Raw genomic sequence first — 22,570 nt, 5'->3', positions numbered from 1 at the left:
ATCCCTGTTGCCCTTGAAGGTGGCGGTGAGATATCTCCTTTGAAACGCTACATTCTATATGGTGTAAGCATAGCCACAGTGCTGTTACAAAGGGAAGTTTAGGATTTTCTTCAATGACTATGAAGGAATGGCAATATCTTTTCTAAGTCATGATGGTGAGTGGTTTGAAGAGGAACTTCCATGTGATGGTGCTCATCTCGAGTCTGCTGCCCTTGCCCTTCTAGATGGTCATGAGTTTGGAAGGTGTGGTACAGGAGCCTTGGTGAGTTGCTTCAGTGCATTTTATAGATGGTATACACTGTGCACAGGTGGTGGAGAGTGATGTTTTAAGGTGATGAATGGGATGCCAACCAACCAAGTGCCTTGTCCTGGGTGGAGTTGAGCTTCTTGAGTGTTGTTGAAGCTGCACTCATCCAGACAAGTGGAGAGTATTCAATTACACTCCTGACTTGTGCCTTTTAGATGATGAACGTACCTATGAACTGCTTTTGTAGCCACAGTGGTTAGATGGCTGGTCTGGTTCTGTTTCTGATCAATCATAACCGCAAAGATGTTGGTGCAGGTTTCAACCGTGTAATGCCATTGAATGTCAAGAGCAAATGGTTAGATTCTCTCGTTGGAGATGATCATTGCTTGGCATTGTTAACTTCCCATTTATGGGATAGGACCTGGGTAAGATGCGCTGTTGGAAAGTTGGTGCGGACTCGATGGGCCAAATGGCTGCCTGTATTCTAGGAGTTCTGTAAAGCTCTATGTTGAGGTAGCAATTATCCAATTTACTGTATTGTGTTCAGTGTATTTAACAAAGTCGCACCATGTTAATCACTTCCGATTGATAGGTATTGCCACACGAACTGGATAATGGCCCTATTATGCAAATCTGATCTTCATGTTTCCAGCACTTCAATATTGTAATATAATCATGAGTAAAAATTAATCAGAAGCTGCAATTGTTCTGGTTCTTTGTCAGTCAGCGACAGTCTTGTGGCCTGTTGGGACACCAGCAAAGCCTGATGGTTAAAAGGGTGAACTCTGCTGTTCCCACAGTCCTTCACCTGGTACAAAGTACTGGATGTCCAGCTGTGGAGCAAACATGGGAATTGATTGGACGGTGGCAATGGCCTAGTGGTATTATCGCTAGCCTATTAATCCAGAAATTCAGCTAGTGTTCTGAGGACCTGGATTTGAGTCCTGTTATGGACAGGTGATGGAATTTGAATTCAATTAAAAAAATTGGAATTGAGAATCATCTGCTGCTCGTGAAACCATTGTCAGAAAAACATTCATCTGGTTCACTATTGTCTTATTAGGGAAGGAAATCTGGTGTCCTTACCCAGTCTCATTGAAAACTTAGTGCAGAAAGAGGCTGTTTGGCCAATCGCATCTGTGCCAACCACATTCCCACCCAGGCCCTACCCTTATATCCCTACACATTTACCTGCTAATCCCTCTAACCTACACATCCTGGGACACCAAGGGGCAATTTTTAGCATAGCCAATAAACTTAACCTGCACGTCTTTGGACTGTGGAAGGGAACTGAAGCACCTGGAGGAAACTCTCACAGGCACGAGGAGAATATACAAACTCCACACAGTGGCCCAAGCCAGGAAACGAGCCCAGGTCCCTGGAGCTATAAAGCAGCAGTGCTAACCGCTGTGCTATCATGCCGCCTCAGTCTGCTGTACTCCAGAACTACAGCAATGTGACTCTTAACTGTTTCCAAAGGCAAAGGTGGTGAAGGATCCTCTTGGGGAGAGTGATCATTGTATGGTGGAGTTTCTGGTGCAGATGGAGGAGGAGAAAGTGGGTTCCCGGACACGCGTCCTTTGTTTGAATAGAGGGGAGTACGGTAGGATGAGAGAAGAATTGGCGAATGTGGACTCGGGGAGCGCATTGGAGGGAGGGTCTGCTGAGGAGCAGTGGAGGATCTTTAAGGAGATCTTTCTTGGTGCTCAGCAGAAATTTATTCCGATGGTCAAAAAGGATAGTAGGAGGAGAGGTAATAAGCCGTGGATAACGAAGGAGGTGAAGGAAAGTGTTAAACTAAAAGCGGAGGAATTTAGAGTAGCTAAGAGTAGTGGGCGAGAAGAGGGTTGGGAGAGGTTTAAATGTCAACAAAGATTGACAAAGAAGTTGATAAAGAAGGGTAGGAGAAACTATGAAGCTGGGCTAGCGCTTAATATAAAAAAGGATAGCAAGAGTTTTTATAAATATATAAAAAGGAAGAGGCTGGCTAGGGTGAATGTTGGTCCTTTAGAGGATGAGAAAGGGGACCTAGTGGTAGGGGATGGGGATATGGCTAAGGTATTGAATAACTTTTTTGTTTCTGTCTTCACGGAGGAGGACGTGAACAATTTGCCGGGTGTTAGCGGTGGAAAGGTAGTAGGACTGGAGGGTCTTAATGACATTACTGTTATTAGAGAGGCGGTGCTCGACAGACTGGAGGGGCTGATTGTGGACAAGTCCCCAGGACCGGATGGAATGCAACCGAGGGTTCTGAAAGAAATGGCGGAGGTGATAGTGGATGCCTTGGTGGTTATTTTCCAGGCGTCGCTGGATTCCGGGGAAGTGCCGGATGATTGGAAAACGGCTAATGTTACGCCGTTGTTTAAGAAGGGTGCCAGGCAAAAGGCGGGGAATTATAGGCCGGTTAGTTTAACGTCTGTGGTAGGTAAAATGTTAGAATCTGTCATTAAGGAGGAAATTGTGAGGCATCTTGAAGGGAATTGCTTGATAGAGCAGACGCAGCACAGTTTCATTAAAGGGAAGTCGTGTCTGACAAATTTACTGGAGTTCTATGAGGATGTGTCTAGGGCGGTGGATAGAGGAGAGCCGGTGGATGTGGTCTTTCTAGATTTTCAGAAGGTGTTTGACAAAGTACCTCACAAGAGGTTATTGCAGAAGGTCGAGGGACATGGAGTTGGGGGTAGGGTGTTAGCGTGGATAGAAGATTGGTTGTCAAATAGGAGGCAGAGAGTGGGGGTCAACGGGTGCTATTCGGATTGGCGGATGGTGACTAGTGGAGTGCCCCAGGGGTCGGTGCTGGGGCCTCAGCTTTTTACCATTTATATAGATGATCTGGAGGAGGGAACCGAGTGTAGGGTGTCGAAATTTGCTGATGACACCAAGATTGGGGGAACGGCAAATTGTGCGGAGGGTGTGGAGAGTCTGCAGAAGGATCTAGATAGGCTGGGCGAATGGGCCAGGAAATGGCAAATGGAATTTAATGTTGGCAAGTGTGAGGTGGTCCACTTTGGTAGGAAGAATGGTAGGAAGGACTATTACTTACGTGGCGAAAAACTGCAGCAGGCGACGGTGCAGAGGGACCTCGGGGTCCTTGTGCATGAGTCGCAAAAACCCAGCTTGCAGGTGCAGCAGGTGGTCAGGAAGGCGAATGGGATGCTGGCCTTCATAGCGAAGGGGATTGAATATAAAAGTAGGGAGGTCTTGCTGCAGCTGTATAGGGCATTGGTGAGGCCGCAGCTGGAGTACTGTGTGCAGTTTTGGGCGCCGCACCTGCACAAAGATATTTTGGCCTTGGAGGGAGTGCAGAGGAGGTTTACTAGGCTGATACCGGAGTTGAGGGGGTTGAGCTATGAGGAGAGGCTGAATAAACTGGGCTTGTACTCGTTAGAGTTTAGAAGAATGAGGGGAGATCTCATTGAGACGTATAAGATGATGAATGGGATGAATAGGATAGAGGTGGAGAGACTCTTCCCACTCAAAAAAGACAGTAGGACTAGGGGGCACAGCCTCAAGATAAAAGGGGGACGGTTTAGAACGGAGTTGAGGAGGAACTTCTTCACTCAAAGGGTGGTGAATCTCTGGAATTCTCTGCCCGTTGAAGTGGTGGAGGCTGCCTCGCTAAATATTTTTAAGACGCGGGTTGATGGGTTTTTGATAAGAGAGGGGATTAAGGGTTATGGGGAGAAAGCGGGAAAGTGGAACTGAGCAGCGACAGATCAGCCATGATCTTATTGAATGGCAGGGCAGGCTCGAAGGGCTAGATGGCCTACTTCTGCTCCTATTTCTTATGTTCTTATGTTCAAATCGGGATGCTGTCCAATGAGGCCCTTGATCTATGAATGAATAAACAAAAAGTAGTGGATACCAATCCTGCTCACTTGCATGCTTTCTAACGAGAACTCCTGATTAAAAATTGGAAGAATACTCTGGCTGGCTGAAGGGTACCCAGATAGTTCATCTGCTCTGGTTGAGATCAAATAACCCAACACAGACCTAGCATTGAGCTTCCACTTTTGTGCAATGCGTTTAATTTGTTTTGCTGGAGGAAGTTGGTCGATGGTAGAGGGAACTTATCAGCATTAGTTGGTCATCTCTGCCCTTTATAAATGCTTCATACTACTGCAAAATATGTATGGGACTTAAAAGTTTCTCCTGAATCTGCCCCTAAAGTTAGTCCTTCTTTGAAGGTAGCCCTTGGGATTGAGAATGACTTGTTTCCACTCTGCCTCAATGGATTCTGAAATGGCTAATTAGTCCAATGCCAGGCTTGGATTGTATGCTTAAGTCTTTGGAGTGGATGTTCTAACCTACAACTTTCTAACACAAGAGGCAAGAATACTGTAATAGAACAAAGCTGAATCTAATAGCAGGTTTGTGCCTTATATCTGTGTACTATTATGCATAGCTGGATTTCCCTGCTGCACTCGCCCCGAAACTGGAAAATCCCCCTCGAGGACAATGGACTTTTCCGTGGTCTCCCCCTCACCTGCTCTGATTCCTGTGGCAGGCAGAACAGTAAAATGCTGGCCAGAGTGTCAGGTAAAATACAAAGAAAGGAATTGAGGTAACTTCAAGTTGTAAAGAGATATTAACATATTAAGTGAATGGACAAAACACTTGCAAACATATTCTGATATACACAGGTGTGAGGACATCTAAAAGAAAAACAGTATTTTCTAACTAATGTAAAACTAGAAACAGTGGGAGTCTAAAGAGACTTATAGGTTTAGGTACATTAAAATTTCATGGACTTGTACAGAAAGTAATTGAAAAGGCTAATGGAATGCTGGTCTTTTTACCAACATAATTAGAATATAAGGGGGTAAAAGTTGTGCTGTAGCCATACCAAACCCTTGTCAGCCTATGCCTACTATCAACAGTAGCTGAGTAGTAATGTCCTCATCCTTGGGTCAGAGGTTATGATGTGAATTCTCGCAATATTAGCCAGACTTTCCAATTTTCGGAGGAGGGTGCTGGGATGTGGGGTGGAAGGGGTGAAAGGCTAAGAGGAGGACTAGAACAGGAACTGGGACAGACATTATCTTGCCACCATTCCTTGATATGGATGATATGCTGTCATGTAATTAATTGCCAAGACTCAGAGGGTGGATAAATATTATCCCATCCACTTTCCCTCTTGCCATCTGTTTATCAGGATGTACCCACACTGTTGACTCTTGACTAGGTCCCTCGCACTGGCACACTGTCACAACAATGTGGCTAAGGGCAAGAAAACCAGTCAGGCTGTAGGTGGCTATGGAGTACAGCATGCTACCTTGGAATCACAGCCACAACATACATAGCACCAAGCTTGTGTGCAGAGCCTGTTTCTCCAGCACATTTTACTAATAATCATTGATGTTATGGTGAAAATTGTAAGTGCCCACCATATGTTTATTCATAAACTGTAACACTGAGATATAGGGGACAGAAAGAGTCCAACTGCTCCACACTTTTCTGACAAGGACCTTCATATTTTGATGGAAGAGGTCCAGAAGAGGAGACCAGGCCTTTGTCCTGCTGGGAAACCAAGATGTTGTGGATTAAAATACCAGCTGTAGCAAATGCAGCAGCAGACCATTAGCACTTCTGGATTCACCATCAGGACTTCTGGATTCAGTGCAGGAAAAGATTCATTGACCTGTTGGATTCTGACAAGGCGAGGAGCTTAACTCAACCACACAGAGCTCCAAGGCAAGTGCATGCTACAGCTGAGGTGTGAGACCTGGCACACACCCCTATTTAAACATTGAGGCTTGTATATGCAAGGTGCTTTTGCATACATGTGAATGAGCACTGTAATGCACAGACACAATGAAAAGCAATATCCCTCCATGCACTATATACCAGGTTAACATAAATTTATGTTACTGTTGCAGTAAAAAAGATGGTCTGGACTTGGTGTGGGTCAGCCTGGCTGAGATGCATGCATCTTGTGGAACGGATAGCCATGGAGAGTGTGTGGGTACCTGAGATTGTTGGTGATGGGAGTCAGAGAAGAGAGTACAATGTCTCCATTGGGCAGCAACATGAAGCCTCAGGAGTCACCTTTTTAGGTGCGGTATTTAGATAATCAACAACAGATTGTGGACATCTGGCAGAGTCTCTAAAATAGTCCAGAGATTTGCTGGTTATGTTGACTGGTCATGATAAATTATCTCTTAGTATCAGGAGGACTAGTTAGGGTAAATGCATGGGGTTATGGGGATAGGGCCTAGGTGGAAGTGTGGTTGGTGCAGACTAAATGGGCTGAATGGCCTCCTTCTGCAGTGTATGGATTCTACGACAAGTGGGACCTCTTGGACTGTGAATGGAGGAGTCTATCGCTGTCACATTTTCCCAAAGGCTCTACCCCATGAACTCTGACCACGAGAAATTGGCCAATTTCATGGAGAGACACATACAGCAGCACTGGAGTTGATACACGAGCACTGAATCGGCTAGGAAAGGTGCAGCCTCCCTCAGTAACCTGAATCAGTCCACTCAGCATATGGGTGTTGAAACCCATAGAACACATGAGGAGCTGTGTACCTTTAACAGGACATTCACACGATTGGTCTAGTGCTTGGTAGACTGGACGAGTGCTACGCATCAACAGCCATCAAAAGTGGACCTTCCGTGCAAGTCCCTGAGGAGGGTGAATGTACTGTAAGCTCCTCCGCAACTTCATCTGTCTCCACTGGAGGGCAGCATGGTGGCACAAGGGTTAGCACTGCTGCCTCACTGTGCCAGGGAACTGGGTTCAATTCCCAGTTGGGTCACTGCGTGTGCGGAATCTGCGCATCCTCCTCGTGTCTGCACTAGTTTCCTCTGGGTGCTTTGATTTCCTCCCATAGTCCAAAAGATGTGCTGGTTAGGTGCACTGGCCATGCTAAATTCTCTCTCAGTGTACCCAAACAGGTGCCGGAGTGTGGCAACTAGGGGACTTTCGCAGTAACTTCATTGCAATGTTAATGTAAGCCTACTTGTGACAATAATAAATAAACTTAAAAAAAACTCTCCAACCACTCTGCCAGAGTCCTTGTCCGTTATACATGTGTCAGGTACCATGGCTTCCCACGCAGAGGGTACAGTCTGAAGGGTGTCCCCAGTGGGTGCCTGCATGGTCAGGCAGGCCACCATGCTCCTCATTGCTGTTTGAACAGAGAAATGAGCAGCCTGTCTCCACTTCCTCTTGCAAAGGGTACTGTCTCACCTGGAGCACTAATGGGTTCACCATGGTTACACTTCACACATAGTATATAGCACAGTTAAGCACTTCCTTAATATATTTACCAACACTTGTATCTGACTCAGCGCATGTTTGTACACTAGCAAGCTCAAAAAGAACAGTGACATTATGAACACGGTTCTTGTCTATTATAAGAATGATCAATTACTTCAATATACATTCCTACCACATCACCGTGAGAAAATGGACAGGTTCCAATTAAGGGAATTTTTTCATTTACTTTCCTTCCATCTAGGCTCTCGTGTTAAATGTAATAGCCAGACTGAATTGCCAGACAGACCACCTGTGGTCTGATCGCCACCAGTGCCACCAATGAGTTGGGTATGACAAGATGCAAAGGCTTACTGTCTTCTCACCATTCACATTACCATGATTTCAGCTTGTTAGTTTCGCCATTTAAACCCTCCAGCCCTCCTCCGTCATATCATTCCAGCACATAACATATTGAAGTATCATTTTTTCCCTGTTGGATTTACATCAATTGAATTATCATCAATTGCTGCCAATTTACATTACTAAGAATGCAAATCTAAAGATTTGCTAAAACCACTAGTAAGCAATGGTCTCACTTGGAACACATGCAGGACTTCCACAAATTCTGATGATGGACACTGCCATTCAGGTGGGAGGATTTTTGGTTATTGACAAGCCTCGGATGTGACGTTCGCTAACTTCACAAATGCAAAGGTCAAGTTTTCCAGCTATGGCTGAAAGCTGGAACAAAATCTCAAGGTCATTCCCCTGCACCAACTCCAATCCTTTCACTTTTACATTATTTGTTAGTGTCACAAGCAGGCCCACATTAACACTGCAATGAAGTTACTGTGAAAATCTCCCTAATCGCCATATCCAGTGCCTGTTCAGGTACACAGAGGGAAAATTTAGCACGGCCAGTGCACCTAACCAGCATATCTTCCGGACTGTGGGAGGAAATCCACCTACACACGGAAAGAATGTGCAGAGTTCACACAGGCAGTGACCCAAGCCGGGAATCGAACCCAGGTCCCTGGTGCTGTGAGGCAGCAGTGTTAACCGCGGTGCCACCTTCAGCAAAATAAAAACTGGATGTACAATCTAAAGTTCGGACCTCAAGAAAACATGAGAGTAGATCACATTTTCTGCTGGGGTCAAATTCACAAGACAGATTAAGAACATTAAAAAAATTCTAAAAGCACCTTGCTATTTTGTAATAAGTGTAAAACTAAATGTGCAATAAAGAGAGCATACAGGCAGCTGCTAAGAGAGAGAAGCCAAAGTTCTTAATAATTTGTTAATGTCAGATCTGTATTAAAAATCACAATAGAACATAATCCAATGTCAATACCATATGTCCAAACAAGCTTTACTAAGTGTGTGGGTGGACCATTGCAAATGTTAAAATATCTTAGAATGAACAATTGGGTGCTTTATTATCAACAGGCAGTAGTGATATAGAAATATTCTTAAACAATGAAACGTCATTTAATGAGCAGCCACTTTTAGTTGGTTTGCAGTCATAATTTAGTCCCAACAGTGCCAGCTATGGCATGCCATAAGCCCAGAGTTCAAGGTAAGGTTTCTGAAAACATGTAGTCCACCTAGATTAGTCAAGTCAAGATGCCAACTTTCTGTTTTCACTCACCTCTCCTGAAGCCCAATCTTACATAACATTTTCACTGCAGTAATGGTATTCCCAATTTCTACTAATAACTGGAAACTTGTTTAAATTGATAGCTACACTGTTAAAATCAGCAAAATATTTAAGCATGGGAATATTTTCCATAGGGATCAAAGTCCCATGTTTGCATGTTACTTTAATTTCCTTTAATAACAATTGGGAATAACTGGAAAAGTCTGAACTACTTAACTCTTGGCAATGCCCTCATTGTGTTCCATGTTATATTTGTTGTGTATGGATTACATAGTCATAAAGTATCAGTATTTATTTTCATGTGAACATAAATAAATTATTGGTTCATGTACAAATGTTTTCTCATAAGCAAAATTTCATAGAATCTAAGAAAAATGTTATTTGCCAAAATGCATTAAAACCAATTTTTTTTTTGTATTTGGATGCCAAATCTTTACTTTGGATTAAAAAATTATCTTGTATGGTAAACGTGGTGAAAATTACCATTTGTGATGGAGTCCAAAATTAGGGGCCATAAATATTACATAGTCGCTAATAAATCCAATAAGGAAATCAAATGAAATGGCTTTTCTCAAGGGAATGGTGATAATCTGGTAATTGAGGTGAATAAAATTTAAGAAAAAGTTACACAAGTGCATGAGGAAAATTGGAATAGAAGGACATGTTGACATGAAGTAAATTACAAAGAAGCTCTCGTGCTTAATAAATACCAGCACAGGCTAGTGTGCCTGAGTGCCCTGTTTCTGTGCTGTAAAATTCTACATATATTGCATGGGAACTATTATTAGAAAGGAGATGTTTAGATCACCAGTCTGTGTTTTTAACTTGCTCAAGTAAACAGTTTGTTCTGCAGTGTTAACTCTGTGTCTTTCTACCTGACATCCAAAAACTGGCAAAAATCTTCATCTAGTGGATAACATCACAATTCCTACAAAGGGTTTCCTAGAACCTTCCCTGGGCAATTGCAGAAGTTTGGAGTTGCTGATTCCATATGAAACAAAATGTTGGGACTGATTTTAACTTAGTTGTAATTACCTAGTATTTAATAAATGTATTCCCACACTTTTTCCAAACACCATTGTAAACTTTCAGTGGCTTATACCTTTGTGTTCTTTACAAACATTTCAAACACATCGGAAAATGGAGTACTCGCACCAATCTTTTGTGGAAAGCACCAGAATCATTTTGTGTTTGATAGCTTGATTATCATTTACAATGCACCAAACAGGATGTGTTATCTGTCCTCAAAGGCCATGAGCTTAATGGCTGTCTGTTTTACAACAATAATTACATAAGTTACAATGCCATTATGGTCACAATGCAATACAAAATTAAAATATATTTCAAATATATAATTTTTTAAATGACTTTACAGTAGATTTAAATATATTACCTTTTTTAGCTGCCATCTTGGCTAATCCTTTTGGGCCAAAAGTGGTTTTTATTTTCTGTGCACGTCCAGCGACAGTATTGGTTACTCACCAAGGAAGTTAAGAGCTAAAACAGTCAAATTCTATACTGTGCCAGATTTTACGGTAAACATTTATCCATGGGCTTCAATTTCTTTAACCATGCAACATATTTGTACACTCTGAATTGTCAGCCATGGAGTAATCAGAAAGGCAATATCATTGATAATTAATTGGATGAGTCATTTAAGAAGTCAACATCAGATTACCTTTCAATTTTTGGAGCAGTTTGATTTCTAATGTAATCAGCACAATGCCCTGGGAGTGTGCTTGCGTCATCCATTCTGCAGGTAACAATAGCCCTGCCTTACACAATATCCCAGAGGATGAGTTGTAGAGGGATTTCCAAGCCACCATGGTCTACACAGTAGGGTGTCATATGCAACGTGCATCACCATCAACGAAATTAACTGTAATCCCCAGTGAAAACGCCATTGTACAGCCAGAGTCGACAAGCCTATGATTCATTCAACAATGTTCTCTGATGACCCAAGAGTGACTGTACTCACTGTCAAACTAAAGCACTAGAGTCAATCACTAACAAATTTTACTCAAAACTGAAAAGCAGTAGGCAGGGAAATATAAAATCAATATATTGGTGTGGAATTAAATTGGGTGGGTTTGCAATTTGATGATGTGGCTTTTGTCAAATATTCCTGGATTTGGTTTAAGCTCTGCCCACCATCATATTAAATGCCACAGAATAGCTGAAGATTCTGTTACCTTCTCTGTGTCTGCAATTTTGACAACTGCAATATATATCTGAAAGGGTGGTGGGGGGGATAGAAAATTGGCGCAATTACTAGCATGTTATTGGATCCGAACCAAACCTCCTAAATAATGTACCATTGATTGAGAAGTACCTGGACAACTGGAAACACAGGAAAACAGAATCTTTCGCACAAGGTGAGAGGTTGTTTGCACGCAAAATAACCTCCAGTTATGAATTATCTTCACATGCTACTCATTTGAGTTCTGGGTCATGTAATCACTTTTCATTGCTCCACGGCCACTGAGATCTTGAAGCTCCAGTCAGGTCTTCACTGCCGTTTGCTGTCCAGTAGGAGTTTCCAATCATCGGCCCAAGAATGCAGCCGCCTTTTCGGGGGTCTCAGTTGCAGGTGCATATTGTGACAGGCTGAGAAAAGTATGTGCTCCCATTTAGGATAAGGCTCCACTCCTGCAAAATACAATTCGACAGTGGAAGCCATCGGCATCACGTTGGAAATCATTTTGGAAACAGAGCAAAAGATTTAGAGTCAACGTTTCAAGTCCAGATGACCCTTTCGTCAGACTCTGACGAAGGGTCATCTAGACTCGAAATGTTGGCTGTGTTCTCTCTCCACAGATGCTGTCAGACGTGCTGAGATTTTCCAGCATTTTTCTGTTTTTGTTTGAGTCCAGCATCTGCAGTAGTTTGTGTTTACCAAAAGATTTACATACTGAAATGCTAAATGCCTCTGAGAATCAGAACCGGAATTAAACGGCTGGTGGAGTGGGGCTATGGAGATGCAGATGGGCATGAATATTTCGAGCCAGGAGGAACTTTCATGATCCTCCTGGCTCTATGAAAACTCTGCTTATTAGTGTACGAAGAACTGTGGAGTTCTACAATAGGAGCAGGGCACTGATTTAGATATACAATAGAATAGAATCCTTACATTGTAGAGGGAGGCTGTTGGGCTCATTGAGCCTGAACCAACACCCACCCAGGCCCTCATCCTGTAACCCAATGTATTTGCCCTACTAATCCCCCTGATACTCAGGAGCAATTTATCATGGTCAATCAACTTAACCCACACTTATTTGGAGTGTGGAAGGAAACCGGAGTACCCGGAGGAAACACACGCAGACATGGGGAGAACGTGCAAATTGTACACACACAGTCGCCCAAGCCCGAAACTGAACCCAGGTCCCTGATGAGGCAACCTAAATAAAGTATGATTTGGGTAGGAAGGCTCATTTCAAAGTCCACTCCAAAACCAAGCTGGCTACATCTTGGGTAAGCACAGTAAAAAGTCTCACAACACCAGGTTAAAGTCCAACAGGTTTATTTGGTAGCACCATCTTTCGGAGTGTCGCTCCTTTCACTCACCTGAAAAAGGATTGACACTTTGAAAGCTTGTACTACCAAATAAACCTGTTGGACTTTAACCTGGTGTTGTGAGACTTCTCATTGCGCTTACCCCAGTCCAACACTGGCATCTCCACATTACATCTTGGGTGGCCAATGGATAGAATTTCAAAGAGAAATTCCAATTCCAACTGCAGACCCTCGGTGTTTAGTGATAAGTTATTCTCTCCCCCCTCCCCTTTTAGCTTCTCCCATTGTGCATCCAGCCCAATCAGGAGGATCAACCCCTCACAATCAGGCAACCAACTAGCATAGGTTTGAGTCCTCTTGAGATGGACAGTGAGTAGCAGGTGCTCCTCACGACATGCATAGCACAACTTGCTGTAAGATGTGAGCACTGTGGCTCATTTCATTAACCCCCTTATGCCCTGTTTCTGCTTTGAATGGTTCAATATCTCACCTATTCCTCTTCCATTTGGAATTCATTTGTGAACAGGCCTGTTTAGCCTGTCATAAAAAGTATGTGGTGCACCTCATGCTTTCTCCCTTCTGAAGTGATATGTGACACAGTCCTATTGTCCATAGAATCCCATGCACTATCTGGATGAAGAAGATGGAGATGAGGAAGAAATTCTTCTCTCAGACAATTCATCTCTGTGCATCTTGTCATTCCCAACTCAATGGTGGCACCAGGTGGAGACCAGACCGCAGGTGGTCTGTCTGGCAGCTCAGTCTGGCTATTATGTTTAACACAACAGCCTAAACGAAAGGAAAGTAAAAGAAAAAGAATCTCTTAATTGAAGCCTGTCCACCATCTCATGACGATGTGGAAGGCTTTATTAGGAATGTATATTGAAGCAACAGAGTGAAGTTGAGGATGGGTCATTTAATATATTCATGGCTGAGTTGGACAGATTTATGAGCTACAATGGATTTAAGGGGTACTGTTGGTGGTGGGGAGTGGAACAGGCAGGAAATTGTAGTTAAGACCACAAATCAGGTCAGCCATGATCTTAATGAATGATGAAGGGGTCAGATGGCCTACTCCTGCTCGTATTTCTTATGCTTTTATGTCCCACGTTCTATCCATATATTAAATGTTTCGGGTTCTGTTTTTAATCACGGGGAATCCAGAATTCCCTACGGATGTTGGATTTTTCCCTGAGAACCAGGGAAAGGTATCAGGACCACTTGAACGGTAGCTATATTCATTGGATCATAGGGCTGGTAGGAATTGCTTTAAATATATAATTAAATAAATATTTTCTGAAATTAATATTTTGCTTCAATAGTTTTACCTGATATATCTGGTTTGTCATCTATCAGCAAATTGCCATCTACTACCGTTTTGTCCCGTGTTAATACCATCAGTTCCAGGAACTCTTTCCCAAAATATTTCTCTACCCAGGCATACTGTGAACACAAAATGAACATGATACCCAATTACAATTATGTTATTATTAGGGAGTTGAAAAGCACAGTGAATTTTCATACCTTTTTGCTTTTATTATTTTTAGATTTTTCCTGTTTAGTTACTCACACATTTGTTAGTGTCTACAGCACAGAAACCCTTTGACCCGAAAATGGCCATTCTTGATATTTATGCTTCATATCAGCTTCTCCCTATTCTTCTTCATCTAACTCCATCGCACATCCTTTCATTCATAGAGTCCATAGAATCCCTACAGTGCAGAAGGAGGCCATTCAACCTATCAAGCCTGCGCCAACAATGACCCCACCCAGGACCTATCCCTGTAACTCCGAATTATTTACCCCCTGACATTAATGGATAATTTAGCATGCCAATCTACCTAATTCGCAAGTCTTTGGACTGTGGGAGGAAACCAGAGCAGTGATTAGCACTGCTGTCTCACAGCATCAGGGACCCAGGTTCGATTCCTGGCTTGGGTCACTTTCTGTGTGGAGTTTGTACATCCTCCCCACATCTGTGTGGGTTTCCTCTGGGTGCTCCGACTTCCTCCCACAGTCCAAAGATGTGCAGGTTAGGTGGATTGGCCATGCTAAGTTGCTCCTTAGTGTCAGAGGGATTAGCAATGTAAATGCGTGGGGTTATGGGGATAGGATCTGGGTGGGATTGTGGTTGGTGCAGACTCGATGAGCTGAATGGCCCCCTGCTGCACTGAAGGATTCTATGCTTCTATTAACCTGCTTCACTGCTTTTAGTGATTTGTATATCAAACCCCCAGATTCCTTTGTTCCTGTACTCTGTTTAGACTTTCCTAAGGAATGTGGCGTTTTGTAATTCTACCAAAATGTACTACCTCACACTTAACTACACTGAAGTTCATTTGCCATAAATATTACAGCAAAAAAAATGCAATGTTGGAATGTTATTTTCCATGAATTATTTTGTCTTAATGCATGGCCCTTTAGAATCATAGAATCCCTACAGTGTGGAAGGAGGCCATTTGGCCTATTGAGTCTGCACTGACATTAATCCCATCCCACCCAGGCTCTTTCCCCATAATCCCGTATATTTATCCTGCTAATTTGCTGACACTAATGAGCAATTTAGCATGGCCAATCCACTTCACCCATATGTCTTTGGACTGTGGGAGAAAACTGGAGCACCCGGAGGAAACCCACACAGAAATGGGGAGAATGTGCAAACTCCACACAGACGGTGACCCGAGGCCGGAATTGAACCCAGGCCCCTGGCATTATGAGGCAGCAGTGCTAATCACTGTGCCGCCCCTTTGCTGAGTTCCTTTTGAGCAGTAAATAATGTTAAACTTTTTAATGTTCCAGATGGTTATCAAGGGAAATAATTCTTCTGCATTCAGCATATCAAAATGGTAAACTTAATATTTATGAATATGCTTTTGACTTAGCTGTACTTTCTCTGTTCCAATTTGGCTTGTCACTAAGGATGTAATTTTACTGCAAATGGTTAGATAATTTTATCCCGTATACTTGGGAATTTCACTCCATGTCCTTCCGTATTAAAGACGATAATAACAGTTGAATGCTTATGTGAGAAAAAAATCCATATTTTGGAATTAAGCTTAGTAAATGGTTTTTTTGGTTGAAGTTTCTTCGTAACTTACTTTTTCGTAAGGACAGTAATTGTACTTCTTTATTGGACTGGTGCAAATGAACACATCTGTGCTGTGGAAAAGATAAAGAAATAACATCACTGTGGAAATTGTGTTAGGTTAAGCAAGAATTCAAATACTTCTGGAGTTCAGACTCACTCTTTCAAGTTGACCATTTCTTTCATAGCCTCCACTGCACCAGGGATAGGTTCAAGTTCAATGAAGAAGTTCTTTGACTCCCATATGCTTATCGCTTTCTCCTGTGTTATTTTTTAAAAAAATGCAAGAATATTACATTCAAAAGAAATAATATTTGATAGTTTTCATTGACACATATGTTTTTCTCACAACACAGTGGCACAGTGATTAGCACTGCTGCCTCACAGTGCCAGGAACCCAGGTTCAATTCCGGGCTTGGGTGACTGTGTGGAATTTGCACATTCTCCCCATGTCTGTGTGGGTTTCCTCCGGGTGCTCCAGTTTCCTCCCACAGTCCAAAGATGTGCAGGCTAGGTTGATTGGCCAAGATAAGTTGCCCCTTAGTGTCACAGAGATTAGCAGAATAAATATGTGGACTTTCAAGGATAGGGCCTGGGTGGGATTGTTGTCGGTGCAGGCTGGATGGACTAAATGGCCTCTTTCTGCTCAGTAGGGGTTTTATGATTCTATGATTCTAATCTGTTTCCTTATGCTGACAGTTAAATGAGTCAAATCATTGCAAAGTACAATTAAGGGCAAGGCAATCATAGAATCCCTACAGTACAGAAGGAGGCCATCCAGTCTGCACTGACAACAATTCCACCCAGGCCCTATCCCCATAACCCCATGCATTTACCCTGCTAATTCCCCTGACATTAAGGGGCAATTTAGCAAGGCCCATCTGCCTAAGCTGCACATCTACAGATTAAACAGAAAGGCACCAATCTCCCTACTCAGTTTGGATATCATTCCTGCCCCTTCTTGCAAATATCTAAAACTGAACATTTGAATCCTACAGATACTGTATTGGTATCATAGGCAATGCCCAATTTTAGACAAAGGATGAGTAACGCAAATAAATTGACAAGACAAGACAAAAAAAAGTGTGTCAAGAAAAACAGGTTCAAAATGTGAAACAACCTGGTATTTGCTTGACTCAGCTGATTGCTTTGTTAATGTTGAGCCAGGCATGTTGGTTCAAGCTTCATCCCAAGAGTTGATTACCTCATCAAAGGCAGCACAGTGGCACAGTGGTTAGCACTGCTGCCTCACAGCACCAGGAGCCTGGGTTCAATTCAGGCCTCAGGTGGTTGCATGTTCTCCCCATGTCTGCATGGGTTTCCTCTGGGTGCTCCGGTTTTGTCCGACACTCCATAGATGTGCTGGTTAGGTTGACTGGACATGGCAAATTGCCCCTTAGTGTTAGGGGAATTAGCAGGGTAAATACGTGGGGTTACGGGGATAGGGCCTGGGTGGGCTTGTGGGTGCAGGCTCGATGAGCCAAATGGCCTCCTTTTGTAGGAATTCTATAACCTAGATTTAAATTCTAATATTGTTGGAGGTGAATAAAATGTTAAACTTCGGATCTTCCAAAACATTACTGGAAGCTAGGAGACTAATAAGAGGGTAGAGAGTTTCCCTGGAGTCTTGGACAACATTCCTCCTTAACCAACATGGCTAAAAATGATTCATCTCATTGTGTGAGAAATGTTGAGGTATGTAAGATCCCAGCTATTTTTTGCATAACTATAGCCACTGTATTATTTGATTAAACACATGTCAAGTGCTTTTAAAGCTTGGTGAGCAATGTGCTTAATGCAAATCTCTTTCATCAATCCCTTGCATTCCAGCTAGAAACCATCACATTTTATTTTTCTTATGACCATGGGCTGCTGAATTATATTTTTCAGGTAAAATAATGGATGCCATTGTGGAATTTAATCCCCTAAATCACAGGACAGAAAGGATAATGTTTCATCTCTCCCCAACAAAACGGAATCTCAGATAGTGCAGCGCTCTCTCAGTACTGCCAGCCCAGATTACGTGCAGGTTTCAGAAATAGGAACTGAACCCCAAGCTTCTGACTTGATATAATACTACTACTGAGCAATACTTGATATTCATGATGTAATCTTATCATAGAATTTGCAATGAAACTATTTGCTTTCAATCTTAAAGGTGATGTGGACATGCTGGCGTTGGACTGGGCTGGGCACAGTAAGAAGTCTCACAGCACCAGATTAAAGTCCAACAAAGTTTATTTGGTAGTACAAGCTTTCGGAACTCTGCTCCTTCAGCAGGTGAGTGGTGAAGGAGCAGCTGATGAAGGAACAGTGCTCTGAAAGCTCTGAAAATCCAAATAAACCTGTTGGAGTTTAACCGGGTGTTGTGAGACCTCTTACTGAATCATAAAGGTAGGACAAACTTGAATGCAGATTACAGGGTCAACAGCAGGGTTCTGAGGAATGTGGAGGAATTGAGAGATCCTGGGGGTTCATATCCACAGATCTCTGAAGGTTGCCAGTCAAATGGATAGAGCCGTGAAGAAGGCTTATAATGTGTTAGCGTTTATTAACAGGCGGTTTGAGTTTAATAGCCATGGGGTTATGCTGCAACTACACAGGACTTTGGTGAGACCACATTTGGAATATTGCACACAGTTCTGGTCACCTCACTATAAGGATGTGGAAGCATTGGAGAGAGTGCAGAGGAGATTTACCAGGATGCTGCCTGGTTTGGAGGGTAGGTCTCTTATGAGGAGAGATTGAGTAGATTGGGCCTGTACTCGTTGGAGTTTAAAAGGCTGCAGGGGGATCTTATAGAGACATATAAGATAATAAAGGGGCTAGATAGGGTAGAGGTAGAGAGATTCTTTCCACTTAGAAAGAAAACCAGGACTAGAGGGCACAGCCTCAAAATAAGGTGGGGGGGGGAACAGTTTAGAACGGAGTTGAGGAGGAACTTCTTCTCTCAGAGGGTGGTGAATCTCTAGAATTCTCTGCCCATTGAGGCGGTGGAGGCTACCTCGTTGAGTATGTTTAAGTCACGGGTAGATAGATTTCTGGTAGATAAGGGAATTAAGGGTTATGGGGAGCAGGCAGGAAAGTGGAACGGATTCACTTCAGATCAGCCATGATCTTATTGAATGGCGGGGCACGCTTGAAGGGCTACATGGCCTACTCCTGCTCCTATTTATTGTGTTCTTATGTCTTATGAGGAAAGGTTGAGGGAGCTGGGGCTTTTCTCTTTAGAGCGGAGGAGGATGAGAGGCAACTTAATAGAGGCTTATAAGGTTATGAGGGGGATAGAGTGGACGTGCAGAGACTATTTCCTCAGGTGGATGTAGCTGTTACTAGGGGGCATAACTATAAGGTTCGTGGTGGGAGATATAGGAAGGATGTCCGAGGTAGGTTCTTTGCTCAGAGAGTGGTTGGGGTGTGGAATACACTGCCTGCCGTGATGGTGGAGTTGGACACTTTAGGAACTTTCAAGCAGTTATTGGATAGGTACATGGAACACACCTGAATGATAGGGAGTAGGATTGCTTGATCTTGGGTTTGGGCACAACATTGAGGGCCAAAAGGCTGTACTGTGCTATACTGTCCTATGTATGCTAATTGCACAATATTGGCCTTTCAGCCCCAAACCCTCTGTTGATTTTAATTCATTCACAACGTTGCAATCCAACATGCACAAAGTTCCACACATTTCTTTCATCCAGTTTTTTCTGTAGCTCTGCTCTGACTAGGATATCTGTTTTGCTTTCCATTTCTTGCATGGCCTGGTCCCAGCCTAGGCCATTCTCATCATCCTTCCCTTTGACACATCGACCTTTTGGCGGACGTCGTTTTCAACTTCTACTGTCTACAATGAACTCCATGAATCTCTTTCTCTCGTCCATCTCACTCTTTGGTTAAAAAAACCCCTCCTGTTTACAAAAAAAGCCTTCTCTCCTGCTGTGTTTTCAGACGTTTCGAGCTTTTCTCTCTCTTTTGGCTCAATTATGGTTCCTCTACTCTTGAGTGGGGGGTGGGGGGGGGGCGGGTCTTCGTGTAGACGAGGAACCCAAGAAAAATGCTTTAAATTGGTGATTGAAACAAAAAACCCAACCCAAGACAAAGGAGAAAACAAATGTGTGTGAAATGACTGATTACATGTCAGCAAAAAGTTAGTCGACTGCAATGCTTTTTAACCATTTTAGGCTACAGCAACAAAGGATTGATACTCCCTCCACTGGGGGAAAAAAATTCTTCATTAAATAAAAATAGAAACTTCCCGCCTTAGTGGAAAGAAAACAGAGTTAACATGCCATGTGGTGATTGATGACAGCTCAACAATCTGAAGCATTTAACATTTCTCCTTCCACTGAGGCTGCCTTGTGTTTGCAGCAAGTTGTTTCGTTGAGATTCCCTGCATTTGTTTTTGATCTGTTACATAACATTGTCAATTGCTATTTACTGTTATGGATTCTGATATAAGTTAAGATTATTGCTACAACCTTTTTTGTTAATTATTGCAGGAGGGTGGTGAACTGACACTTCCCTTGGTCCTGCACAAGTACACCTCTTCCTCCTGCCCCCACCCGCCCCTCCAGTAGCGAGTGGCCTTTTGACTTACACAGAGATCAGGGTGCAGTTCTCCGTACTGTGCCGAAACCCAGAAACCTCGGCGATCCCGCAGCTCTATGGAGGGCTCCTTGGGATACGTTTCCCTGAACTTCTGCAGGAAGCCACCTTCGAAGTCGGCCAGCACCCCGTCCATGTCCACCAGCACTCGCAGCCTCCCGTGCCCGGGGCTCTGATGCACTGCGCAAAAAGACTGCCCCAATGCGCCAAACAGCTTGCACCCCGGGCTCCGGAGGCTCGCAATCCGTGCCAGGAAGATCATACTGGGGGTCCGGACGGACAAAATAAAAAACACACTCACATACACACAAAAAAAGCAAAGCAACCTTTTGCAAGTCAGAGGAGGAGAAAGAGTGGAGGGGGGGGGGGGTGTTGCTGGTGGGGGGAGAGACTGTCACCAAGTCATCAGCAGAGGTGGCCACCAGCATATCTCTGCATACCCATGGTTGGTGGGCAGTTTGGTAAATTGGTGCAAATTGTTACTTTGCTGAGTGGCCCGAATGAACTGGACTTGGATTGTAATGTCTAGCGGGAGTTCACCTCGGTGTGATGCATGATCTTTTTAAAGAGGGAACAACACAAAAATAAAAATCAAGCCTTTCCGGGCCCTGCACATCTGACAAGCGCTCTCACATATTATTGAGCAACTGTAAATGACCGCACTGTTAATCTCCGGAAATTACGCCCCCTCTTTCTCTACACCCTTAAAGGCACCTGGAGTTTTGCAAGGCTTCACGTTATTTTTGTTTCGCCCAATCCAGACAGTGTTTGCCAGTCCTTTGGGAGGGATCATGGGCGTTCGATTCCCTAAGGAAATGCAAGTTTCCAAGAGCGAATGTCACAAACAAAATCATCAAAGCAATCGGCATTCACAACTTGCGTTCCCATCGAATCATTGTAAAGGGGGAAATAAACTTCATATGTACAAAAAAAACCCAGAATGGAATGTCAAATAGCTGAGCCACAACTTGTTAAAGTGAATATTCTCTTATCAAAATAGTGTCTCATCTGTGACAATTTTAAAATTGTTATTGGCAAATTTGGGCGTTGCTGATAAGGCCAGCATTTGTTTCCTAACTCTAATTTCCCTTCAGAAGGCGATGATGACGAGCCACTTTGCTGAGTAGCTTGAATAACTGATTAGCTTGCTAGGCCATTTCTGAAGGTAGTTAAAAGTCAACCACATTACTATGGGTTTGGGGTCATGTATAGATCAGACTTGAGGTTGGGGGGTATCCTTTTGCAAACAACATTGATGATTTGGTTTTTTTTGTCACAATTACTGTACTGGCATTTTAGAATAGAATTCTACAGTGTAGAAGGAGGCCATTCGACCCACCTTGTTTGTCTGCACTGACCACAATCCTGCCCAGGCCCTATTCCCATAATCCCATGCATTTACCCTAGCTAGTTCCCCCTGATACTAAGTGGCAAATTAGCATGGCCAATCCATCTACCCTGCACATCTTTGGGACTGTGGGAGGAAACCAGAGCACCTGGAGGAAACCCACGCAGATATGGGGAGAATATGCAAACTCCACACAGACAGTGACCTACTCCTGGAATCAAACCTGGGTCCCTGGTGCTGTGAGGCAGCAGTGCTAACCATTGTGCCACCATGCCGCAGATATTATTTAATTGGAGGCCAAACATTTCAGCCCCAGGAATTTCTCTAGGTAGTGATGAAGGCCTATCCATCCAAAGCTGCTTCATCAATGACCTTCCCTCCATCATAAGGTTTGATGTGGGGATGTTTGCTAATGAGGACAGGAAAGACAGGATTCAGGAACTGTGGATGACCAGGGAAATTGCGAATCTAATCAAAAAGATAAAGTATGGGTCTAGGCAACTAAAAACAGATGTAGCACCTGAAGAATACAGGGAAAGTAGAAAATAACTCAAATATGGAGTAAGCAGGGTGAAAAGGAGTCACAAATTGTCCTTGGCAGGCAGGATTAAGGAGAATCCCAAGGCATTTTATACATATATTAGGAATAAGAAGGTAGCTAGAGAAAGAATTGGCCCACTCAAGGACAATGAAGAAAAATTATGTGTAGAACCAAAGGAAGTGGGTGAAATCCTTAATGAGTACTTTGCATTGGTATTCACAAAGGAAAAGGACACATTGATTGATGGTGTCTCAGAGGGGTATGGAAACCCTCTGGAGCAAGTCATCATTATGAGGGAGGAAGTGTTACGTGTATTAAAAAGCATTAAGGTAGACAAACCCTCAGGACCAGATGGTATATATCCTAGATT

General features: G+C 43.2%; 1 protein-coding gene across 2 annotated transcripts; it reads right to left on the bottom strand.

Annotated features, from left to right (window-relative positions):
* Positions 1-8,758: 8,758 nt before the first annotated feature.
* Positions 8,759-20,685, bottom strand: nt5m (5',3'-nucleotidase, mitochondrial). 2 transcript variants are annotated; one of them, XM_080206893.1, is made up of 5 exons: positions 20,304-20,685; positions 15,867-15,967; positions 15,720-15,780; positions 13,950-14,064; positions 8,759-11,757 (listed from the first exon to the last, which is right to left on the bottom strand). In XM_080206893.1, the coding sequence occupies exons 1-5, from the start codon at positions 20,571-20,573 to the stop codon at positions 11,618-11,620; spliced, it is 687 nt and encodes a 228-aa protein (XP_080063019.1). In that variant the 5' UTR covers positions 20,574-20,685; the 3' UTR covers positions 8,759-11,617. The 2 variants fall into 2 exon arrangements, with proteins under 2 accessions (XP_080063019.1, XP_080063017.1); XM_080206891.1 differs by lacking the exon at positions 13,950-14,064 and having other exon boundaries at positions 15,720-15,775; positions 20,304-20,669.
* Positions 20,686-22,570: the final 1,885 nt, after the last annotated feature.

This window comes from Carcharhinus amblyrhynchos, chromosome 18 (genome assembly GCF_965287045.1).
Source record: "Carcharhinus amblyrhynchos chromosome 18, sCarAmb.v2.hapA, whole genome shotgun sequence".
Lineage (NCBI taxonomy): Eukaryota > Metazoa > Chordata > Chondrichthyes > Carcharhiniformes > Carcharhinidae > Carcharhinus > Carcharhinus amblyrhynchos.
Note: the sequence above shows the minus strand (reverse complement) of the source record. Positions and strands in the feature narration are given on the sequence as shown.

Excerpts from the sequence above, each read along its gene's own strand:
- nt5m (XM_080206893.1), bottom strand. The coding sequence starts at position 20,573 with ATGATCTTCCTGGCACGGATTGCGAGCCTCCGGAGCCCGGGGTGCAAG. Across the intron at positions 15,968-20,303 it reads AACTGCACCCTGATCTCTGT|GAGAAAGCGATAAGCATATG; the intron begins GTAAGTCAAAAG and ends AAAATAACACAG. Across the intron at positions 14,065-15,719 it reads ATTACTGTCCTTACGAAAAA|TATGCCTGGGTAGAGAAATA; the intron begins GTAAGTTACGAA and ends TTGTGTTCACAG.